The sequence below is a fragment of the Drosophila serrata genome, unplaced genomic scaffold, assembly GCF_035046125.1.
Source record: "Drosophila serrata isolate PLE 108 unplaced genomic scaffold, ASM3504612v1 contig_382, whole genome shotgun sequence".
Taxonomy (NCBI): domain Eukaryota; kingdom Metazoa; phylum Arthropoda; class Insecta; order Diptera; family Drosophilidae; genus Drosophila; species Drosophila serrata.
In genome coordinates, this window is record NW_028257280.1 from 4254927 (window position 1) to 4274514 (window position 19588).

The 19588-nt window shown below is 37.5% G+C and overlaps 2 protein-coding genes across 2 annotated transcripts in view; one reads left to right on the forward strand and one right to left on the reverse strand.

Moving 5' to 3' along the window:
- Positions 1–19588, forward strand: part of LOC110186896 (Lipophorin receptor 1) — a 122742-nt gene that overhangs the window by 41857 nt on the left and 61297 nt on the right. The window contains exon 3 of the mRNA XM_086840564.1: positions 6152–6177. Within this exon, the coding sequence (XP_086696690.1) occupies positions 6152–6177 (26 nt within the window). The remainder of the gene's footprint in view (positions 1–6151; positions 6178–19588) is intronic.
- On the reverse strand, positions 2185–3094 carry LOC110186905 (BG642167). Its single transcript, XM_020956224.2, has 2 exons — positions 2483–3094; positions 2185–2428 (listed from the first exon to the last, which is right to left on the reverse strand). The coding sequence occupies exons 1-2, from the start codon at positions 2550–2552 to the stop codon at positions 2217–2219; spliced, it is 282 nt and encodes a 93-aa protein (XP_020811883.1). The 5' UTR covers positions 2553–3094; the 3' UTR covers positions 2185–2216.

Sequence of the window (19588 nt, forward strand, 5' to 3'; positions counted from 1 at the left end):
GTATTGTTTCTAGACATAATCCCCTGCCTGAATGCTTAGAGAAAATCCAACTAGTTGGTAAATATTTCCGTTTTTCACCCATATGTTGCTCAGGCTCTTATGATTATTATGCTGAGAGCATCGGCTGCTGCAATGCAACTAATCCCGAAACTTAAAATCCAATCTGGGTATATAACTTTGTTTGACTTTTGTTTGCCGCCGCCTTTGCCTCCCTCCTTTGCCTTGTAGTATTTTCCCTCCTCCATTTTCCGCCCCACCCAAGATCTCACTCTGTTTGTTTTTGTGGCGCAAATTGCATTCTGTGGGTGTCAACAAAACGCAGCTCTCTCTGGCCCGGCTTCGCTTTTCCTTTCGGAGAGAGAGGACAGCATGAAACATGATTAAATTACTCATACGCCTCGTGTGTGCGCTTGGACAACAAGTTCTATGGTGTTATTATTATTGTTGTTGCTGCTAACACTGCCGTTGTTCTGGCTCACATTTAGTTAATTAAGTTTTACAACAGCATGCCACATGGCCCTCTTCCACACCGCCCCTTTAATTAGTTTTTAATTATTTCAGAGTTTTTTGTTGAACGCTTTCCAAAAATCCTGTTGTTCCTGTTGCCCTTTTGGGGCCAACAACCGGGCGGGGTCTTTGGTTGGACTTTTGGCTACCAGTTTGCCTTTGAGTTTGAGTTTTAGTTAATTTTATTTGTATTTTGCAAGTATTTGTACACGCCCCCTACTACAAGGAGGACGAAGGGGTGTGGAAAACTAGGGCCTTTGTTCATTTAGCACATTATTTCTACACGCTTTGTTTTAACTGCAGTTGGTTTGTTTGTTTGCCAGCCGCTCGTTTGTTTTTGGCCCGGCTAAAGTTTTTATGCAAGCCCATTAGCCTTATAGCCCAAACAGCAGTCGCCGTCAACCTTGGTTTATTTACTGAAATTAACTTTTCTTGCAAAATTAATATGGCAAGAAACTAACGAGGATTTCATGGAGCCTAACTAGATAAGTTTTTAAAAATGTTACGGTTACTTTATTATGATTAAAGAAAGAAAAAAGTATATTTAATAATGGCAATTTACAAATTAAGGTTCTAAAAAGTTGGGTACATTTATTATTTAAATATTTATTAAACTTCAGAAATTGTTAGTAATAAAAATCGCTGGCAAAATCAATATAATTGGTAACGATATCTGATATAATGCATAACAAATATTTCAATTCATTGCAGAATTTTATATTGTAGAATAGAAAAATATTTCCTTTTTTAATATTCTGCAATAAATTCCAATATTTTTCAGAGCATGAAGCATACAAAAAAATACGAAATCAAAGCGGAATATTTGAATAGAAAAATATGCATTCCATTTAAAAATTCTACAACGACTTTGTATTACATTTTGAAGAGAAAACCTGAGATTAGAGTCATTGAAATGTATTTGTTTTGTTTCACAAATATTTAGTTATTTTCCCCAAGTCGTGATGCACTAATTAAATTAAATGACAAACACTACACACTCCTCTTTTAAATAAAGCAAAAAACTAATTAAATTTAATGCCCTGAATTAAATGAAGCAATCTGCATGAAAATTGACGATATTACTCCTATATATGCACACGACTCTTGGCTTTTTTATAGTTTGGTCGTCAACATAACACTGATTGAAATGGCCCAGCCAGCCGGCAAACATTTCACTTTATCAACTTGTGCATATTTAAGCCACGTTTGTATCCCGGCTTGTGTCTGTGAAAATTGGCCTCAAACGAAACCCAAATGCGGGTGGAGTCTCAGAGTGAGTGAGTGGGCCTAGAACAAATATTTACACGGCTCAGTGTACGGCATTTGCCATCAACTACCGTAAAACAATAAAATTCGCAATAAACCAAATGGAAAGCGGCAACTGCCGGCTCATGTGAAATGCACGCAAAGCAACAACGCAAACAAAAGCCACAATACAGCATCGCAAATTCAACAACAAAGCCGAAACGAATCGTTTTTCATAACTTAAATTGCAACCAAGCAAGGGTACAAAAAGAGAGAGAGAAAATTGGCGTAGAAATAAAAGAGTGTGACTGGAACGGAGCCTGTGTAAAACACAAGTTGCAATTGCAAAAAACAATGGCCAAGAAACGGAAAGGGAAGAAAAACATGACTCCTGGTTTATGTCCTGCAGGAGCAAAATATAAAACAATGCAGTTTGATTTTGCCTCTGATATGCCTTGTCATCTTTACTTATCGTTCATATTTGTAAACCACTTAAAGATCATCAAAACAAAGTTGATTACAGACTGTATAATGTCAAAGAACGAGGACTCTGTCGCTTCCGTTTTTCCTTCACTTTTCTCCTTAATGTTCTCGGAAACCTTTGTAGCAGAGCAACTACCTTCACTTGATTCTGCGTCTTCCTTCCATATATCGGAGTTATAAGTTCCACAGGTTTCTATAAATTAGCTTATTAGTTTTTTAATTTTAACCTTAATAAGCTTTTACTTACCCTCTGCCTGAGGTAGACCCAAAGAACTAAAAGCCAGGAGTGCCACAAAAATCAGCGAAATGAACGTCATGACTACCTACTATAAACTGCGAGATGTGACTGTTTCTAGCAGATATTCATGGCCTAATGTGATTCGTCTCGTTGGTAACTGGAACCGATTGTGACAGTTCCTGGACTTTGGCTTTAACTAAAGTTTTTCGCTCCAACTTTCCGTAAACTGCATAATCTTGTTAGAGTCTCTCTCTTCCCCTATATATATATCTATTTTTAGAGCTGCTCATCTTGATGCTGATTTATCTGTAATCCAACTTGCGCTTGAGCCACTTAAGGCCGCAATCTGCCTTTTGCCACTGCCACTTGGCAACTTTCCTTCTGACCCTTTTAGGGTTACAGGTGGCTTTTGTAGCAAAGTTCGTTCAATAAAGTTCGCCCTCGGCTTGTTTCTGGCGCTTTGATCATCACATCACATGCGTCTAAAGTGGCTTTGCCATTCTGCCAACACTTTTAAAGCCCCTCCTTTTTTATTTATTTTTTTTTCCTTCATTTTTTAGCATTTTCAGACTTTAGCGGCTTTGCCCCGACGAACTCTTTGAAGTGAAGCTCTTAGTTGGGTGACCTCTAGGGAGGAGGAGTACCAACTGTATCAGCTGTTTATATTCAGGTCCTTTAATTTATTGCCTGTCAGGCTGCTGGTCAGTTCGGTTGATAAACGGCCTAAGCCGTTGGCCAGGATTTCTGCCTTTAATTTGGCTGCCATTTCTCGAGTCGATTACTTTGCCTTCAGAGAAAAGGTACACAGTGGGAAAAGAAGTGAATTAAATATATGGAAGTAAATGGAAATGAAAATCTGGAGAGTCGCAAATATATATAGTTTCCGGAGTAAACATTTTAAGCTTTATATTAAAGAAAATTAAATTGACTAATTAATGGCAGAAAATATTGATTTATCAATCCTTTACTGGTATTCGATGTGACAGTCTTACATAATCGGAAAAAAGCTGGTTAATAAGATATGGATATATTTTGTGATTATTTTCTATCTGTTTAAAAATCGATATACGAAAGCTTGCAATATTTCGAATATGATTTTGAGTGCTATATTTTGTCGATGTTATGTTTGTTTTTTCCTTACGATTCACAACTCTTGCAAAGAGCATTTCTCCTTTTGCAAGTGTATCGTATGAAAATTTGCTTGTCCCTGCAGAAATTAAAGCCATGAAGGTCCTTTTTCCATGAGTAGGAAGTTGTTAGTTGCTGGCAACATGAGAAATAGCAGCAGCAGGAGCAACTGCAACAGGAGCAGCATCCAACTTGTAGGACACTTGCTGTTGTCAAGAGCACGGCGCCGTGTGCAATTATCGCCCAAAAAATAAAAATACTACAGGCCAAGGGGGTTTTCCACTGGTCACAGGTAAGCAGAAAATGTATAAAAAATAAAGGGGAAAACTACTACTAGCTACGAATTCACCCAACATTATGTGCTCAAAATGTAAATGTCATTTGTGTGCCCGGCAAACTACAAGTGTTTGAGAAATGTGTTCTGCCGGTGTTGCCAGTGTCGCCAGTGAAGTGGCACCAGGACACATCCAGGACACGGTTCGCAGTCCACTTTGCCCCACACTCTATGAATAAATGTTAAAACACAATCGAGAGCCGTAAATTCTGAGCAGTCATCAGATGAAATAGGTGAGGAATACAAAAGGAGAAGAAAGGAAGCGAGCAAATTCTATCCGGACTCCCTCCGGAGGGAACAATGGCACCCGGGAGGAGCCTGAGACAATGCAAAAGAGAAAACTCTAATTGGTATAATAAAATGTCATAAAAGGAAAAGAGCAATGCAGGCTGGCCGATAATTCGCCTGGGACAATGGGGATATAACTCCATTGATGATGTCCCCTGATGGACCGATTTCGATTGATTGCAATCGCTATATATACATATATATATAGAGAGATTTGTTGATTGGAACCGATTAGACAGCTCGACACAACTGAGGTAATTTTCCACCGACCAGACAAAGAGATTTCAATCAATTAAAGATAATTTCACAACAGTTCAATTGTCTTCAACATCTTCACTTGACAGGACACACAAGAAATACGAGACTTTGGGTGGTTAGAGCTAAGTGCCACAGCTATTATTATACTCTGTAAAAGGTGTAAAAGCAAAGGCTTTCAAATAATTAGAAACAGTACTGTTTTTTTGGTTGATTTATTTAACATTTAAGTGCTCCTTTGAGTAAAACTTTTGATAGTGAAGTATATACCCTACAAATAGCAGGTATAAATACCAAAAAGAGACGGAGGAGATTACTCTAAACTGGCTAAGCCACGCCCCTCCACAACCTCCTCATATATCAACTGTCGATGGCTATAAAGCTTCGCATTTTCGCATCCTGCTGGTGGCTCTCTCTCCACTCCACTAAATTCCACGATTCCTTGCCATTCCTCCAGCTCCGCGCGAGTGTACAATCAACAAAATTAGTTTCATTTGGGCAAATGGCATGACTTGGCCAAGGAGGAGCAACTCCTCGACCCACAAAACAGACTCACAGACACACTGGCTTAGATAAAAATTTCGGAGAGGGGTCACACGAGGCGACGGTGAGAAATTGCAGAGTTTTTTCTATATACTGTACACACACACTCAGATACATTTATATACCTGCTTTTGATGGCTCACCTTTGCTTTTGATCTTCCCCAACTGCTGATAAATGATAAGATGCCTTGGATGCTGAAAGCTAAAGAAAAAATGCTGCAAAGTGTAGAAAATTACGCCGCAGGTGCTGCGGCTGCTTTGGCCCATCAGTTTCATCGGTTTCAACTTCAAGGAGGGGCAGGCCGTAAAGTAAATAATTAAAAAACTGCTCAGAAACTGGGACAAAAAAAAAGAAGAGGAGAAGGAAATTGTAAGTCAAAAGAAGACCCGCCATGGACATTGAAAGTAAGCCAATGCCAATTAGCGGGTAAACGAATAAAAAACAAATAAAAAAAAGGTTTACCCAACACTGTATGCACAGTCTGGTGTCCTGGAAGGATACTGGGGGGAAAACTGTCTGTCAACCTGCTGGCCATAAATAATGGCCAGATGCTGGCCATTGCCAGCAATTTATAAATCTGTTTATTGTAACATCCGCGTGAGTCGCGCCTGTAATTTATGTTTCTGGCTTCTAGTTAAGCCTTTGCAAAATCAGCTAATGAGCGTCCGATTGCAGCTTTGTCGGAGTGAAATCGGTTTATATGCAAAAGAGATTTTCCATATATTACGTATACGACGTGTTGCCAGGCTTTTCTCTCTGTCTCTTTGTTGGTCGTGTTTACACAAAGTTTTCTGTTGGCTACGTTTTTGGTCAACTGACTGTCAATATTTTATTGGCATTTCGCTTTTTATATTGCATTCTGCACAGGAAGATACATGAATATATGTACATACATATAGATGCAAATACATGAGAAACCCCACAAAAGAGAATTATTCACATTGCTAACGATATGCGCAATTTTAAATATATAGCGAAAAATATATGAATATAAATTATTTCTGTATATTTTTTAAATACCGTAATATTTTTATAAATATTTTGTATTAAATATATTAATACATATATGGTATTTTTGTATATAATACCATATCTTTTATATTAAACAAATACTTTCTTTTACTTACAGATTTTCACAATGTACTTGCTATAATGGTGAGTGATTAATTATTTATCTTTATATAATTAAGCCTGAAATATATGTACATATATTTAAGGGTGTTTCCTATATTATTTAATACTTTCTGCAATTAGTTAAAGTAGTAAAAAGAAAGTAAGTATCTTTAAAATAAATAGAGGATCCTCTCTCTTTCTCTTCCCCTTTTTTCGTTTTACATTTACTTTCTAATTATATATTTTAGTCTGTATTTAAATTTAATTAAATATGTCTCCTCCTTCTCACAACCATTTAACCCAATTCTATGAGGACAGTTTTCTATTTGAAATCCTCAACACTCCTTGTCCAAATTTTTTCCGACTTTCTTTTGGTTTGGCATTATCTTTTATCCCGCTCTCTACGTTTGTTGAATGAGTGTAGGTCCTTCGTCCTTGCTTTCCATCAACACTCTCATCATTTCCTTTGTTTTGCTATTGTTTATTTCTTTTTTTTACTCTTCTTTATTCAGACATGTCATTCAGTAGGGTTCTTTTTTATCACCCAAGCAGCCACTCCCCCTTTGGTCGTACATTTTTTATGTCCTTTTCTTTGTCTTTTTTTGAATGGTTAACTGGAGGAGGAAACAACAAAAAAAGTGAGGAGAAAAAGAACTGGAGCACTTTTATATGATGGTACCCCGGTTGCAGCTTCTGCTTTACATTGGCATACATATTTGCATTTTTTTGACTGGTTTACAACCCCTTAACCTCCCAACTCGATTCCATTACTTTCGTATATATAGTTTTCTCTCTTCTTATTTTTTTTTTTGTGCATATCCTGCTGCTTGTTTTAATTTCGTTTGCCAGCGTTTTGTTCCTGTTTTCGTCTCTTATTTTTTTGTGTTGGTTTTTTGGGAGTATGGGCGGGTCCTTGATGACAGCTATGCGAAATTGCAACTCCAATTCAGCAAACTCCACCCATCGAAGTTGCATTTCAATTGAATTGTCAGCGTTTTGCAGTGAAAAATGTGTCATTAAATGGTGCCTCGTTAGGGTGGCCATTTTTTTTTTCTTTGTAAATCCCCTTTTTTATGAGTCCATAAAAATGGGGAGCTTTGGTTAAGCATTGGAATTTAACTTGGAAAAATATTTTACTAGGAAAATTTTCATTATTTCTAGAAGAAAAGCGAAATTTTTGCTTTTAATTTGAATTTTTAAATCATAAAAACATTGGTTTTTAAATTTAATCAAATGCTAAAACATTATTTTTTGTTTTTCAACGTTTTTAATAAGAAAACTATACTAAATCTTTGTTTACAAATTTCTCCCACTGAAATACATGTTTAATCTTAAATTTTTTTCAGTATTGTATTGTTTTTTTTTCATATTTTATTCACTTGTTTTTTTTTGCCAATACCCCGCAGACACACTCAATGCTCAATTAATTTATAATTTAAATGCACATTGTGTGGCTTAATTATGCTCGTTATGGAGTCATCGCTGCCATTGTTCGGCGACTGTCATGAAACTTGGTTGGATTGCTGTTATACCAGAAATAATTAATGTTTTCATTGCCGGAGAAAGGGAAGAACGACGGGAGCTTATCTATGGCCCTGCATTGGGCTGTCAGTTATTGGCCAAGTTTTTTGAGAGGGGCATTTTTGGCGGAAGTGGAGCAAAAACTTTCAAGCAATTGAACACCGAACAAACTTTCACACAAATCCCAAGTGCAGCTGTCAAATCTTCACCAAAAAATCGACAGCTAAATTTCTCTCAAAAAGATAGAGAAATCGAGCAAAAAAATAGCAACTGAAGTGTCAAGTTGAAATAAACTTTAAGACAGACTTGACATATTGCCAGTGGCTCGCTCCCAGTTCACAACATAATTTTCCATTAGTTGGATAACTAGCAAAGGACATGGAAGTCCTGCTAAGCCAAACTGACATTTGGTGGTTTTACTAGCGCTCTTCTGCTGCCTTTTGCCTGCTCGCTTCCCACATAAATAAGTTAATAAGTGCCAGCTGAAATATGGTCAGGACTCTGGACCAGGTGCTCTATCCAAGTCAAGTCGCAGACCACAGTCCAATCAGGCAGGGAGAGCAAGTGAGAAAGACCACAGAGAAAGTGAGTTATTTTTGGCAAATTGTAATTTCCACTTGCCTGTCAATTTCAGGGTTTTTGAATTATAGATTAAATTGCATTCTGTAGATTGATTAAGTCACTCACAGGATCTTGACAAGGTCTGGTTTAAATTTAGACGTATTTCACTTCAGTGAGTTTTAATAAACTACAACATTCAAATATACAAATTGTGGTTTGATTCATTACAAAACTAATTTTAAACAAAATCTCCAGTGAAATTTAAACCCTATTATCTCAGGTGAAAGTGTAATAAATGGTCAACCAATCAATCACTTTTACTCACTGACAAGGACACATCTTAAAGGTAAACTTTAAGTGACATGTGAAATGGAAATCATTGGGAAATTTCAAACAATTGTCAAATGTAAAACAGTTATTCATGCACCGGAGCGGACATGGACAAAAGCCCAACGCCCTCCGCCCACACACACACGCATAAATCACGCCGGTATTTGTGCATTTCCGGTCAGCGCACGGATGTTCCGGTGATCAATTTTCAAATGCGCTGTGTCAGTTGAGTTCGCTTCGCATCCAGGCATCGGGTAGCACTGGTCAGATGTGTCTGTTTCTGTAACGGGGATGCAAAACTGGACATCCTGGACAGCCTTGCTCAACCTGTCGGTGGCTGCTCCTCTCCTCATCCACTTGGTTAGGTTTTTGCGGTGCTGTCCGCCTCGAAAGTTGTTTGCTTGCTAAAAATACTGAAATACTCGCACAAATTGAAATACAAATTCAGTGTTTTTGCATATTTGCCAGACAGGACGTTTTGGATCCTAACTAACCTGCCCCTACAGGTTTTTCCCTATTTTTTTCTCTCTGCCTTGCATGCTTTTCACGTGGCTTTTATTTGTGAATTTTAAGCACAGTTTTGTTTTTTGTTATTTTTTATTTTGCTTGCAATTTGTGTGCTCTTGTAGATTATTTCCCCTTTTTTTTGTTTTTCCCCTTTTTCAATTGTCTGACTGTGCAATTTGTAGCCGGGAGTTTTTTGTCTATCTTCGATTTTTTTTGGGGGAAAAGGAACCACAGACATTAGAGCTTCCCGGGCGAGCTTTAAAAATTTATGGCAATCATTGTTGCGGAAATTATAAGCAAATAAATGCAAATTACAAAGAGCGAAATTCATTTCGCCATTATTGAGCTAATTAATTATGCAATGGGTTTCAGCATTAAAATGGCATCAGTATCACTTGCTTTTTAGGGATACTTCACTGAGAAAAATCTATGAAGATTTTCAAATTTCCCTGGAATATATTCAATAAGAAAATACATTGGAAAGATGGATTTACTATCTAGGAGTAATATAAAATATAAATGAAGCGCGCTTGAAGTCTTTCCGCTGCCCTAACTATACATTTCCTTGCTAATTAAGCTTTTAATCAGAGTTTGACAGTCCTTGTATCTTTGCGATTATCCTTAGAAAATTTTGCATGAAACTTTTCCCTCAGTGCCTGGGACGGGCGCCTTTCACGCAATTTCTGACAATTTCCGTTCGCAGCTGTCGGAAAGTTTGCCAAACTAATTGCGATGCCCCCGCCCATCGGTCGGTCGATTCTCGATGCCTTTGCCTTGTCTAATAATGAAATTAATTAACGGTTAATCAAATTGGCAACTAGAAGGAGTTGGCCAACAGCCAGCCACTTGGAAAAGCTTCCACTGCCATCGTTGGCAAATTGTTTAGCTCAACTTAATTAGCCTCATTTGGGCCATTAGCTATTTTTAGTTTACTTTTAAAATGTTTGCCAACATCTTAGGCTCTACTGGGGAATGTGTGTCAGCCAGCTGAAAATGTACATTTTTTGGCCAACAATTTAGTTAAAGTTGCCCCCATTTTGGCATCCATTTTTCGTGATCACCTGCCGCTGTGCCAAATGAACCTTTTGTTTGTCGTTGCAGCAGCGACATTCCAGCGCGAATGCAGGGAGTTCGCAGGCAAGTTGCAACAATTTGCCTGACAATTGTTTAATTATGCAGGACAAACATTAAGCAAAGTGCTGGTGGAGGCCAAAAAAGGAAGAAAAATAAACGAGAATACTGCGCGAACGGCGGACTATGCAAGACTGCAAGTGAACTTTGCATAGTTTCCCAAGGCATTTGCCAACAAAGAGAAAAGGTAAATAACACTTTTGGCTGGCCTCCGGCGAGACACAAGAGCAGACGACGAGGCATGCCCCATTCTCATACCACCCCTCAGCTTGGCCGAAAAAGGAAAACTTTCCACTAAGGAACTTGCTCAGATTTATTTCAATGCTGCTTCGCAGGCCCAAGGCAACGACAGCAGCAAAAGACTTTGAGCCAGGACACCAAGAAACCGAGTGGAAAAAAGGATGCGAAGGTAGCGGTCGTTGGAAAACTATGTCAGTCAGCTGGTCTCGGTCTCGGGTTTTTCCCACCCACTTTTCCTCGTCCGCTTTTCATTCGGGCTAAGCGCAAAGAAAAACACATAATAAGTAAAGTGTTTGAGGGAAGGAAGCGGAAATTTATGTTATTTCAGCAAGTGGTTGCGTAAAGAAGAAATGTGGAAGGGAAAATATAAAGTCTTCAAAATAAAACTATAAATGAAATATATATATATATATATTTACTGGTGCCATTGGTAAGGGAGTTGCATTGGCAGTGAAGTGTTAACAAAGATAATGTTGAATAAATAAAAGGAAAACCTTTACTTATAATTTAAATGAAATGAGTCTGAAAGCTTTAACAAAAATTAAATTGTAAAATATTATAGATTTAGTAATCAGAGAAGTTCCTAAGCTCACCCTTGTCTTAAGCCTCTGCATCCTGCAAGGACTCTCATAGAAGTAAAGAACATTTCTTGGCAGTGAAACCAAGTTGTTTGTGAAGCTGGAAATTGACTTAAAGTTGCATTCACTGTTTGCTACTGGGAGCACTAACCGTATCTGGCAAACATTTCATCTGCAACAGGAGGCGAGGCAGAAGATTATGAAAGTGGAGGAGGAGTTCTAGGGAATATGGAGGATGCGAAGCGGTGCTCCCTTGGCTTTCGCTGAACTCATTTGCATGCAACATGACAACAAAATCGAGTCGCTATGTCTGCTGCTTATAAATTATGCTCTTTGCTGTCGCTATCAGTGTCAGTGCCAGTGTTGTGCAGCCTTCAAATTAAATCCAATGTTGGAAAAATTTACATTTGCAGTTGAAGTAGCTCATTTTTAAATTTGTCACTTTTTTGGCATTTTTTTGTATACATCAGACAAAGGAATTGACTTTTAATTAGTCAACTGTCAACAGTTTTCGGGGCAACTGCCTCTCAGACGCCCCCCGCTTGGGAAAACTTCTATCAAAATCTCATTAGCACAACGCGTGGCGCGGGACCACAAAATGGCTTCTGTGAGTTTTCCGGTCTGCGTTGTGTGTGTGTATGAGTGTGTATGGGTGTGTATGGGTGTGCTGTAACGGCTCTCGGCTTCCTGTGGTTTCCGTTTCGCTGTGTGTATTTATTTAGCCCAAAAATTCCAAACAACTGAGGGAGAGGGAGCCAGAAAAGTGGTTGAAAAAAAGTTTTTTTTTATAATTAGTTCGTTGCCTGTCCTGTTATTGTTTAACCTTCTCCCTCCCAAAGAAAAAACCACTCTCTCTCTCTCTTCTCTGACATACAGTTGACTGTAATTTCACATCTAATTGTTAGGGCTTAGCAAAACCAATTTCCACCAGGTGCCAGTTACAATATTGCATTACTCATACGCCCCGTTCGCCCAATCGAATTTGCAAGTGAATATTTTCATGTTTTTTTGTTTTTGGAATTCCGGCTAGCTGTGTTTTGTGTTTTCTGTTGTACGTTTCCGGTTTCAGGCTGAAGCTCCACTTTGTCAGATATTGAAAACCCGTAATCAACCCAGCGCTATTACAAAAGTTTTACTGATGGGGAAAAGTCAAAAACTAACAATGCTTTTGGGGAACACATGCCCATATTCTTGAATTTCAAGAATACTGAAGTTTGTTTTATAATTTTAATTGCATATGCCTTGTATTTTGTAATGGAACTACTTAAAGCTTTAATTTAACAAGTTATTGCATTAAATTTTATAAAATAAAACAAGACATTGCTACCTAACCTTCTTAAATCAAAAGTATAATAATATTTGAAGTAATACTTTCTTACTTCTTGTATACAAATGTCTTATGAAGCTTGTATGAAATAGCACCTCGTTTATTTAATATATTTACAGTGCAGTCCATCTTTTAGTTATTCTTGTTTTTCATTCTCACAGACCAAAAAAAAAAAAAAAAAAAAAAAACAGGAATAAAAAATTGTTATGGGTAACTTTTTGATATTATGCGCAGCGAAATTAAAAATTAAATTTGCTATTCCTCGTTTGCTGATGTGGATCTCTTTTGGGGGCACGTCGGCTGCGGTTATAAGGGCCAAACAAAGAAGAAGAACACCCAACTGTGGCAGTAACAACAATCAGAGTTTAGGGGCCACCAAGGGTCGGGGTTCAGGGGGATTGGGGTCGCATCCCCTTGGGCGATGCGGCAATGGGGAGCAGCGCAATTTGCGAACCACAAAATGTCTAAGGTAATCACTAGCCGCAAATGGTTGTTGCTTCTTTTCCTACTCAAACTCAAACTCAAACTCAAACTCCCTACCGTTGTTGTATTATTATTGTGCATTATACGGAAATTGACAATGAAATTTTCTTCGTTTTCTTGTGAAAATAGCAAGAGAGGGAAAACAGGCAAAAGGCAAAAGAAAATTCGACTTCGAATGCCACTTGAGAATTTAATAAAAGAACCAAAAAGTGAGGCAAAGGCCAAAGACGGGTATGAAACGGGGGCAAAACTTGGAATTGTTGTGCACAAGTGCCGGTTAAATATTTTAGGCCAATGTCTCAACCCCTCCTCCCACCCCCCTGAACCCCTTGGACGGGTCCTGCTTTCCGGGAACAATCTGACGAGTTGCCAGGGCAAAATAAATCAGCTGGGGCGTAGGCACTTGAGTTGATTTATGGCAATGACTGGAGGTGGAGGAGGAGGAGGAGGCAGTGGCATCATCATGGCGTAGAATCATCAGGTAGGGATGTTCCACTTTCCAAATTGCCCCGGGCCCAGCTCTGGAGCTGCTCCAGGCATTGACAATAGCAACATGCACTGGGAAAAATCGGGAGAAACCAAGAGTTGTTTGCCTTTTAAATGTTATAACTTTCAAGGCAACTCTTATTTCAATGCAGCATATTTTTGAGGATTTTTAAGACAATTAAAGATTGTTCTAATCGAAAAGTTGTATTTAAAATGTATTTACTTTTATTGGAAAATAACAAATATTAAATATTTTTGTAAAAAGTATATGGAAAATGTTTCAGTTTTCTTTATTCCAAGTGTCCCCAAAGCTGGGATAACCATTTCAATATGGCCTGAAGTCTGAGCCTCCACCGGAAAAATTAAGCTCAACGAATTTCAAAACCCAAGATGATGGGAACTCCCCAGCTCAACTGCAGTTCATCAGTCAGTCAGTGAGTCAGTCAGTCAGTCATTCAGTCAGTTAGTCATTCAGTCAGTCTGTCCCTGTGACATTGAGTCAATCAAAGCTCTTGTCCTCTTTGCCACTTGAAGCCTAAAATTGTCTTTGATATTTGGTAGACATTTCTGCAGTGGCTTCGTTTTGCACTCTTAGGATTCAGCTACCTTTTCCGTTTCTTGGCTTATATCTCTCGAATTTGGCGACTCCCGGGTCTTGGCCTGTCCGCATTTTAATTACAGAGCCATTAAAAAGAATACAACAAAACAAAATTAATTCTTGAGAGAGAGAGAGAGGCGGAAAAAGGTGGACCAACTTGAGCCAAAATGGAATCGAAGATGATTAGGAGAAACAACGAAGTTTTTAATACGCTTTAAATAGGGAAATAATAGAAAATTAAGGAATTTATTGTAAAATAAATGGAAACACTTTAAAATAAAATGTAATGTAAATATAGATATTAGTATAGCAAGTTTAAAAAGTTTTTAAATTTATTGACAAAGAATTTAGCAACTATTAGTTAACTATGTGTTTATCAAGTATCTTGACTATAGTAAAATTATTATTCTCTCTTTTAAGAAAAGCTAATACAACCATTTAGTAAGAGCATCGAATGTATTTATGGCCGCAATTAAACTTGAATGTCTTTTCGTGGGCCGCCAGAAAGTAGGCAGCACATTTTAATGAGCCATGCGCGCCCCCAAAGACAGTGGGAAATATAATTAAAACAGTGAGTTGTGGAGCCCAGCCTCAATCGAGAAATGGTACCAGTTCGCCACTAAAACGTTTATGAGATGGAAATAATGCTAAGCAGACCGACTGTCCCCAGGATCATACTGGTGTTAATAGCCAGGTGGAAATAGGTGGCGAACCCCCAAAATCCCCTTTTTCCGCTGTCAGCGATGAGCTGAGGAAAGCGGGGAAAAAATTTCATTAGACTAATGTGTTGCACGTCACATCAATGTCAGGCAATGTGCAGCATGTGTGTGCAAACTGTATGTGGCAAATGCGAAAATCCCAAACAAGCTGCATGCAGATGGCCAGGACACAAGCCAGGATCTAGACCGGGGCGAGTGTCGTCTGTTTCACTTGCTGTTCCTGCCTGTCGCTCAGGATCCTCTCGTAGCTTGTTGTCACTGCGACAAAAACAACAGAAATGCTCCTCTAGCCCCACCTGCGGCACCCAGCTTCAGCTTTAGCTTCCACTTTCTTTCCGTGGATTCCCCTTTTCTTTCTTTGTGCAACTATACATCTTCGTCATTTCATTGCAGTTGTCAGGGCAACAATGCAATGCAAAATGCCACAACCTCCCACCTCTGACAGGGTGATGCATCGTTGTGCTACATTTTGATACCCAGGAAGGATGTGGTGACTAAGGCATGACAAATGTAATAGGAACTATTTACAAAGTAACCTATAAAATTATGCTTAATTTTAGTGCATAATATTTAACTTATCTAATGGTTAGTCTGATAGTAAAAGAACTTGGATTATTTTTTATAAGCAAAATAAGATATGAAAAAGCAGTTAAAGAAAATCTTAAAGGTTCTTTAAATCGTAACAAAATAATATATTATAAAATATATTTAGCATATGCTGGGTATGTTTATTAGTCGTGTCTGAAAATGTATACTTGATTCATTTTTCTTTGAGGCATGCATGAAATATTAAAACACTTGCACTTTCACAACTGAGACATAATTATATTCGATATATATTTGTATTCTTTTTTTTACACTGTTTTTCTGGTTTCCTGTATATATTTCACTAGTTTTGTTTCAAATAAGATTTTGGCGTCTACTAAGACTTAATATTTGAGTCAACGAACGACTTGTGAAGCAGACAGAATATATATAAGGATAACTAGAGTAAAATAAATACTGGACAACCCCTTTCAACATTTCTAAGCTTTAGTTTATGAATAATTGTTTTTCAAAAACATAAAAAGCTCTTTTTAGTATTCATAAAATATATATAATAAATTTAACACAACTTTTACAACTAAACTTCAGTGCTCATATATTTCGTTTGATGAAATCTCATGAAACCCAATAAAATAAACATAATTTTTTTACTTCTTGTTGCACTTAAAATCAAAACATGAGCTTCATACTTTTCGTTGAAGAGCTTCTTCATTTTGATCAATTTATTACTGGCACGTTTCCACGCTAACTGACTCAAAACAATTTGGGAGCACACGTGTCCTGGCTGCCATGGCAAAACTAAAACCAAAACCAATTGAAAGTCCTGGGAAACCGAGAAGCTGACCGCAACTAAAACAAGGGCGCCTACCTAGGGGGCAAAATACCAGGTGCTGACCCCATTTTATTTTTCAGAAGTTCGGGAAGAAAAAATTGTATAGAAACTAATTGAATTGATTTCGTTTATATACATATTGTTTGTTTATAAAATATACCAGGAGTATGTGTTATTCCACAAAGATTTAATGCTGCAGGTTAAGCTAAAAATGTATGTATATTAATTGAGGTTGTAAATGGGTTATATTTTTAAGAGTTTCATGTCAAAGAGTAAATTTTGCTCGTACTCCGTATATTAAATACTTTACAAATCGAATGAATATATTTATTTCCTGTGTATTTCCTGTGTCCTGTTGCCTTTATGGAGCCACGTGTTCGTTTTCCTGGCAGGAGGCAGTGCTCACTGACCAGGAAATTCATGGCCACTTAAATGCTGTAAAATAGACCAAGCTGCCGGCACTAAAAACCAAAAGTTGCTCGCTCTACGAAAACTTTAGTTTTGCTTTCACAAAAATAGACCCGTACACCTTGGTCGCTTTTATGGCTCATCATATTTTTTTTTTGCTCTGCTCCTCGACTCTCTATTTTATTTTTGTGTTTTTTTTTTGCAGTTCGGGTCAGTCATAAAAAAGTTAAAGTTGAACTTTTTTCTAGCTGAACGGGTAGCCGGCGGTAAATCAGTTTTTATTGTGCATAAATAAAAAATGTTCAATTAAAAAGCCGAAGGAAGAAGCAGAAGTTTCTCGTAGGATATCCTGGCAGGCAGCTTGATTTCAGCTCAGCTTTTCCGGGGGTCAACTTTGTACGGCTTTTGGGAAAAACAACATGAAACTAAAGCCTGAAAATGTACAATATATGTTGGGAAACATTGATCGAGTTACTGTTCAACCATTTAGTTATGCAAACAATTCGGAATAAAGTGATGAAATTGGGTGGAAATTGAAATTGGGAACATATGCCGCTGGCGTACATGTCGTATACGCAATATTCAATGCACGAACAATTGTCCCAGCAATTATTTATACATTTGTTGCGCATTAAAGCGTAATTATTGTCAATAATTAACACAATGGCACAACAATGAATTCAGCTTCGAATTACAATTTCCTGATGTTTTTTTTTCCAGTATATACTCATTTATATATTTGCATAATCAGCTGCAATTGCATAATGTTTTTTATTATATTCATTATTAATGCTGGACGAAATCCTACTCTGGCACTTACTGTTGTTTATTCTCATTCATTAAATATGTTAAGCTTAAAAATGGATGTCATTTGGTTGATTAACAAAAGCCCAGCTCAATCTGTGAATTATATTTTATTTTAAGTACAAAAAAAGACAATGGTTTTCAAAAAAAAAGGGAAATGAATACATTAAAATAATAATTACATAACATAAACATAATGAATTCACACTTAATATAAAGTTATCATAAGGGAGCTCATCCGTAAACAATTGTAATAAACAAAGGCTTGAAAAGTTTATGTTTAAACTTTAAAATAAACTGTGTATGATATTAAGGCCACGTCAAGTTGAAGTCTCTTGAAAATTTCTTGAAGCTTTCTAATTAGGAAATATGTCAAAAAGATGTTTTTCCATTACAAAGTTTTCTTTTTATACCCTTGCAGGGTATTATAATTTCAGTCAGAAGTTTGCAACGCAGTGAAGGAGGCACCTCCGACCATATAAAGTATATATATTCTTGATCAGGATCAACAGCCGAGTCGATCTAGCCATGTCCGTCTGTCCGTCTGTCCGTCTGTCCGTCTGTCCGTCTGTCCGTCTGTCCTTCTGTCCGTCTGTCCGTCTGTCCGTCTGTCCGTCTGTCCGTTTCTACGCAAACTAGTCTCTCAGTTTTGAAGCTATCTGAATGAAACTTTGTAGTTAGCCTTCTATATACTCTCACTCGTATATATGTCGGAACGGGCCGGATCGGACGACTATATCATATAGCTGCCATAGGAATGATCGGAAAATTTTTACAAAAAAAATTTTAACATTTTCAGTTTTCAATAGAATTGGATCAAATTTGAGATATAGCCATTTTACTATACTCTACAATTTTGTGTAAAATTTTATGAAAATCGGACTAATATATCATATAGCTCCCATAGGAACGATCGAGAAATTTGAGAGGACTGAGAATGGCGGTGGCTGTTGTCGGAAGACTGACAATCGCGGTGGCGATAACATTTTTAGTTTTCAACAGAATTTAATCAAATTTGAGATATAGCCATTTCATATTATTCTAAAATTTTGTGTAAAATTTTATGAAAATCGGACTACTATATCATATAGCTCCCATAGGAACGATCGAGAAATTAATGCAATTAAATTTATAACTTTTTTAGTTTTCAGCTGATTTTCATCAAATTTGAGGTATACCCATTTTATATAAGTCTTAAATTTTGTGGCAAATTTCATAAAAATCGGACGACTATATCATATAGGTGCCATACAAACGATCGTTTGATGAAGAGGAAAAATGCAAATCTGTGAATGTAAAACTGCAAATATAATATGTATAGGTGAATGAAATGAAAGCAGGTATTACTTCATTGTTTTTTAACACAAATATATTTAATTTATATAGTATGAATTCCTAGTCATAGAATTTCTATCTGCAAGGGTATATAAACTTCGGCGTGCCGAAGTTAGCTTCCTTTCTTGTTGCATTTTTTCTTTTTTTGACATTTTCGTGTTGAAACCTAGAAAGTAATACAAACTTCAAGCCGACTATCTGTCAACGAGTCAAATGCATTGCCCCCATAGGACGATGAAAATCAATTTGCAATGCCGCCCCAGCGGGAAAACGAAGCCGAAAGCGTAAAAGGAAAATATCCAGAGACACATGCCGAGGCGCGCACAGCTTTTGCATCTGAATTTGAATCTGATTCAGAGAGCTGCCGCTGAATCTGAATCTCAATCTGAATGTGAATCGGATGGAATCAAGGAGCTGGAATCAGCGAGCAGAAGGAATGCCAAGCAATGCAAATAGCTCTAAATGCATTTGACGATGCTGTGATTTGATTTCGATATCCTCCCGCTCCCTGTGTGTGTGTGTTGACTTTCAATTTCTGTTCGCGGGCGTAAGTTTTTTCGTCGCCGGCAACCTGATTATAATTCGTTCGAATGCAGCTGCAAAAATGTCATTGGGTAAAAAAAAGTTGAAAAAGTCATGGATGTGCTACGCCAGCTTTCCCCCCTTTTCCGTTTAATCATTTTCCTTGCTGTTGTTATGCCGTTGGGCTGATTGCCGTCGTTCACTTAGCTGATTGCAGTAGCTATCAAAAATTCTCAGCGACAACGTGTCGTATGCGTGATATTATGCTAGGTCGTGCTCATTCGCACTTGTCTCGCCGGTATCTTCATTCATATTGTCTAATACGCTGAGAAAAATATGAATATCTCTTGAAATGCTAAATGGAACTGTATTTTTTAAATTAGAAATATTTTAAACAAAGAGTTTAAAGTGAATACAAATTAAGATAATTCTTTAAAGAAGTAAAATTTACTTTCCTGCTTCGCTTATCCAATTTTTAGTCTACCTTTTTTCTTTCTCTGTTTCTCAGGTGAGAAAGAAAAGATG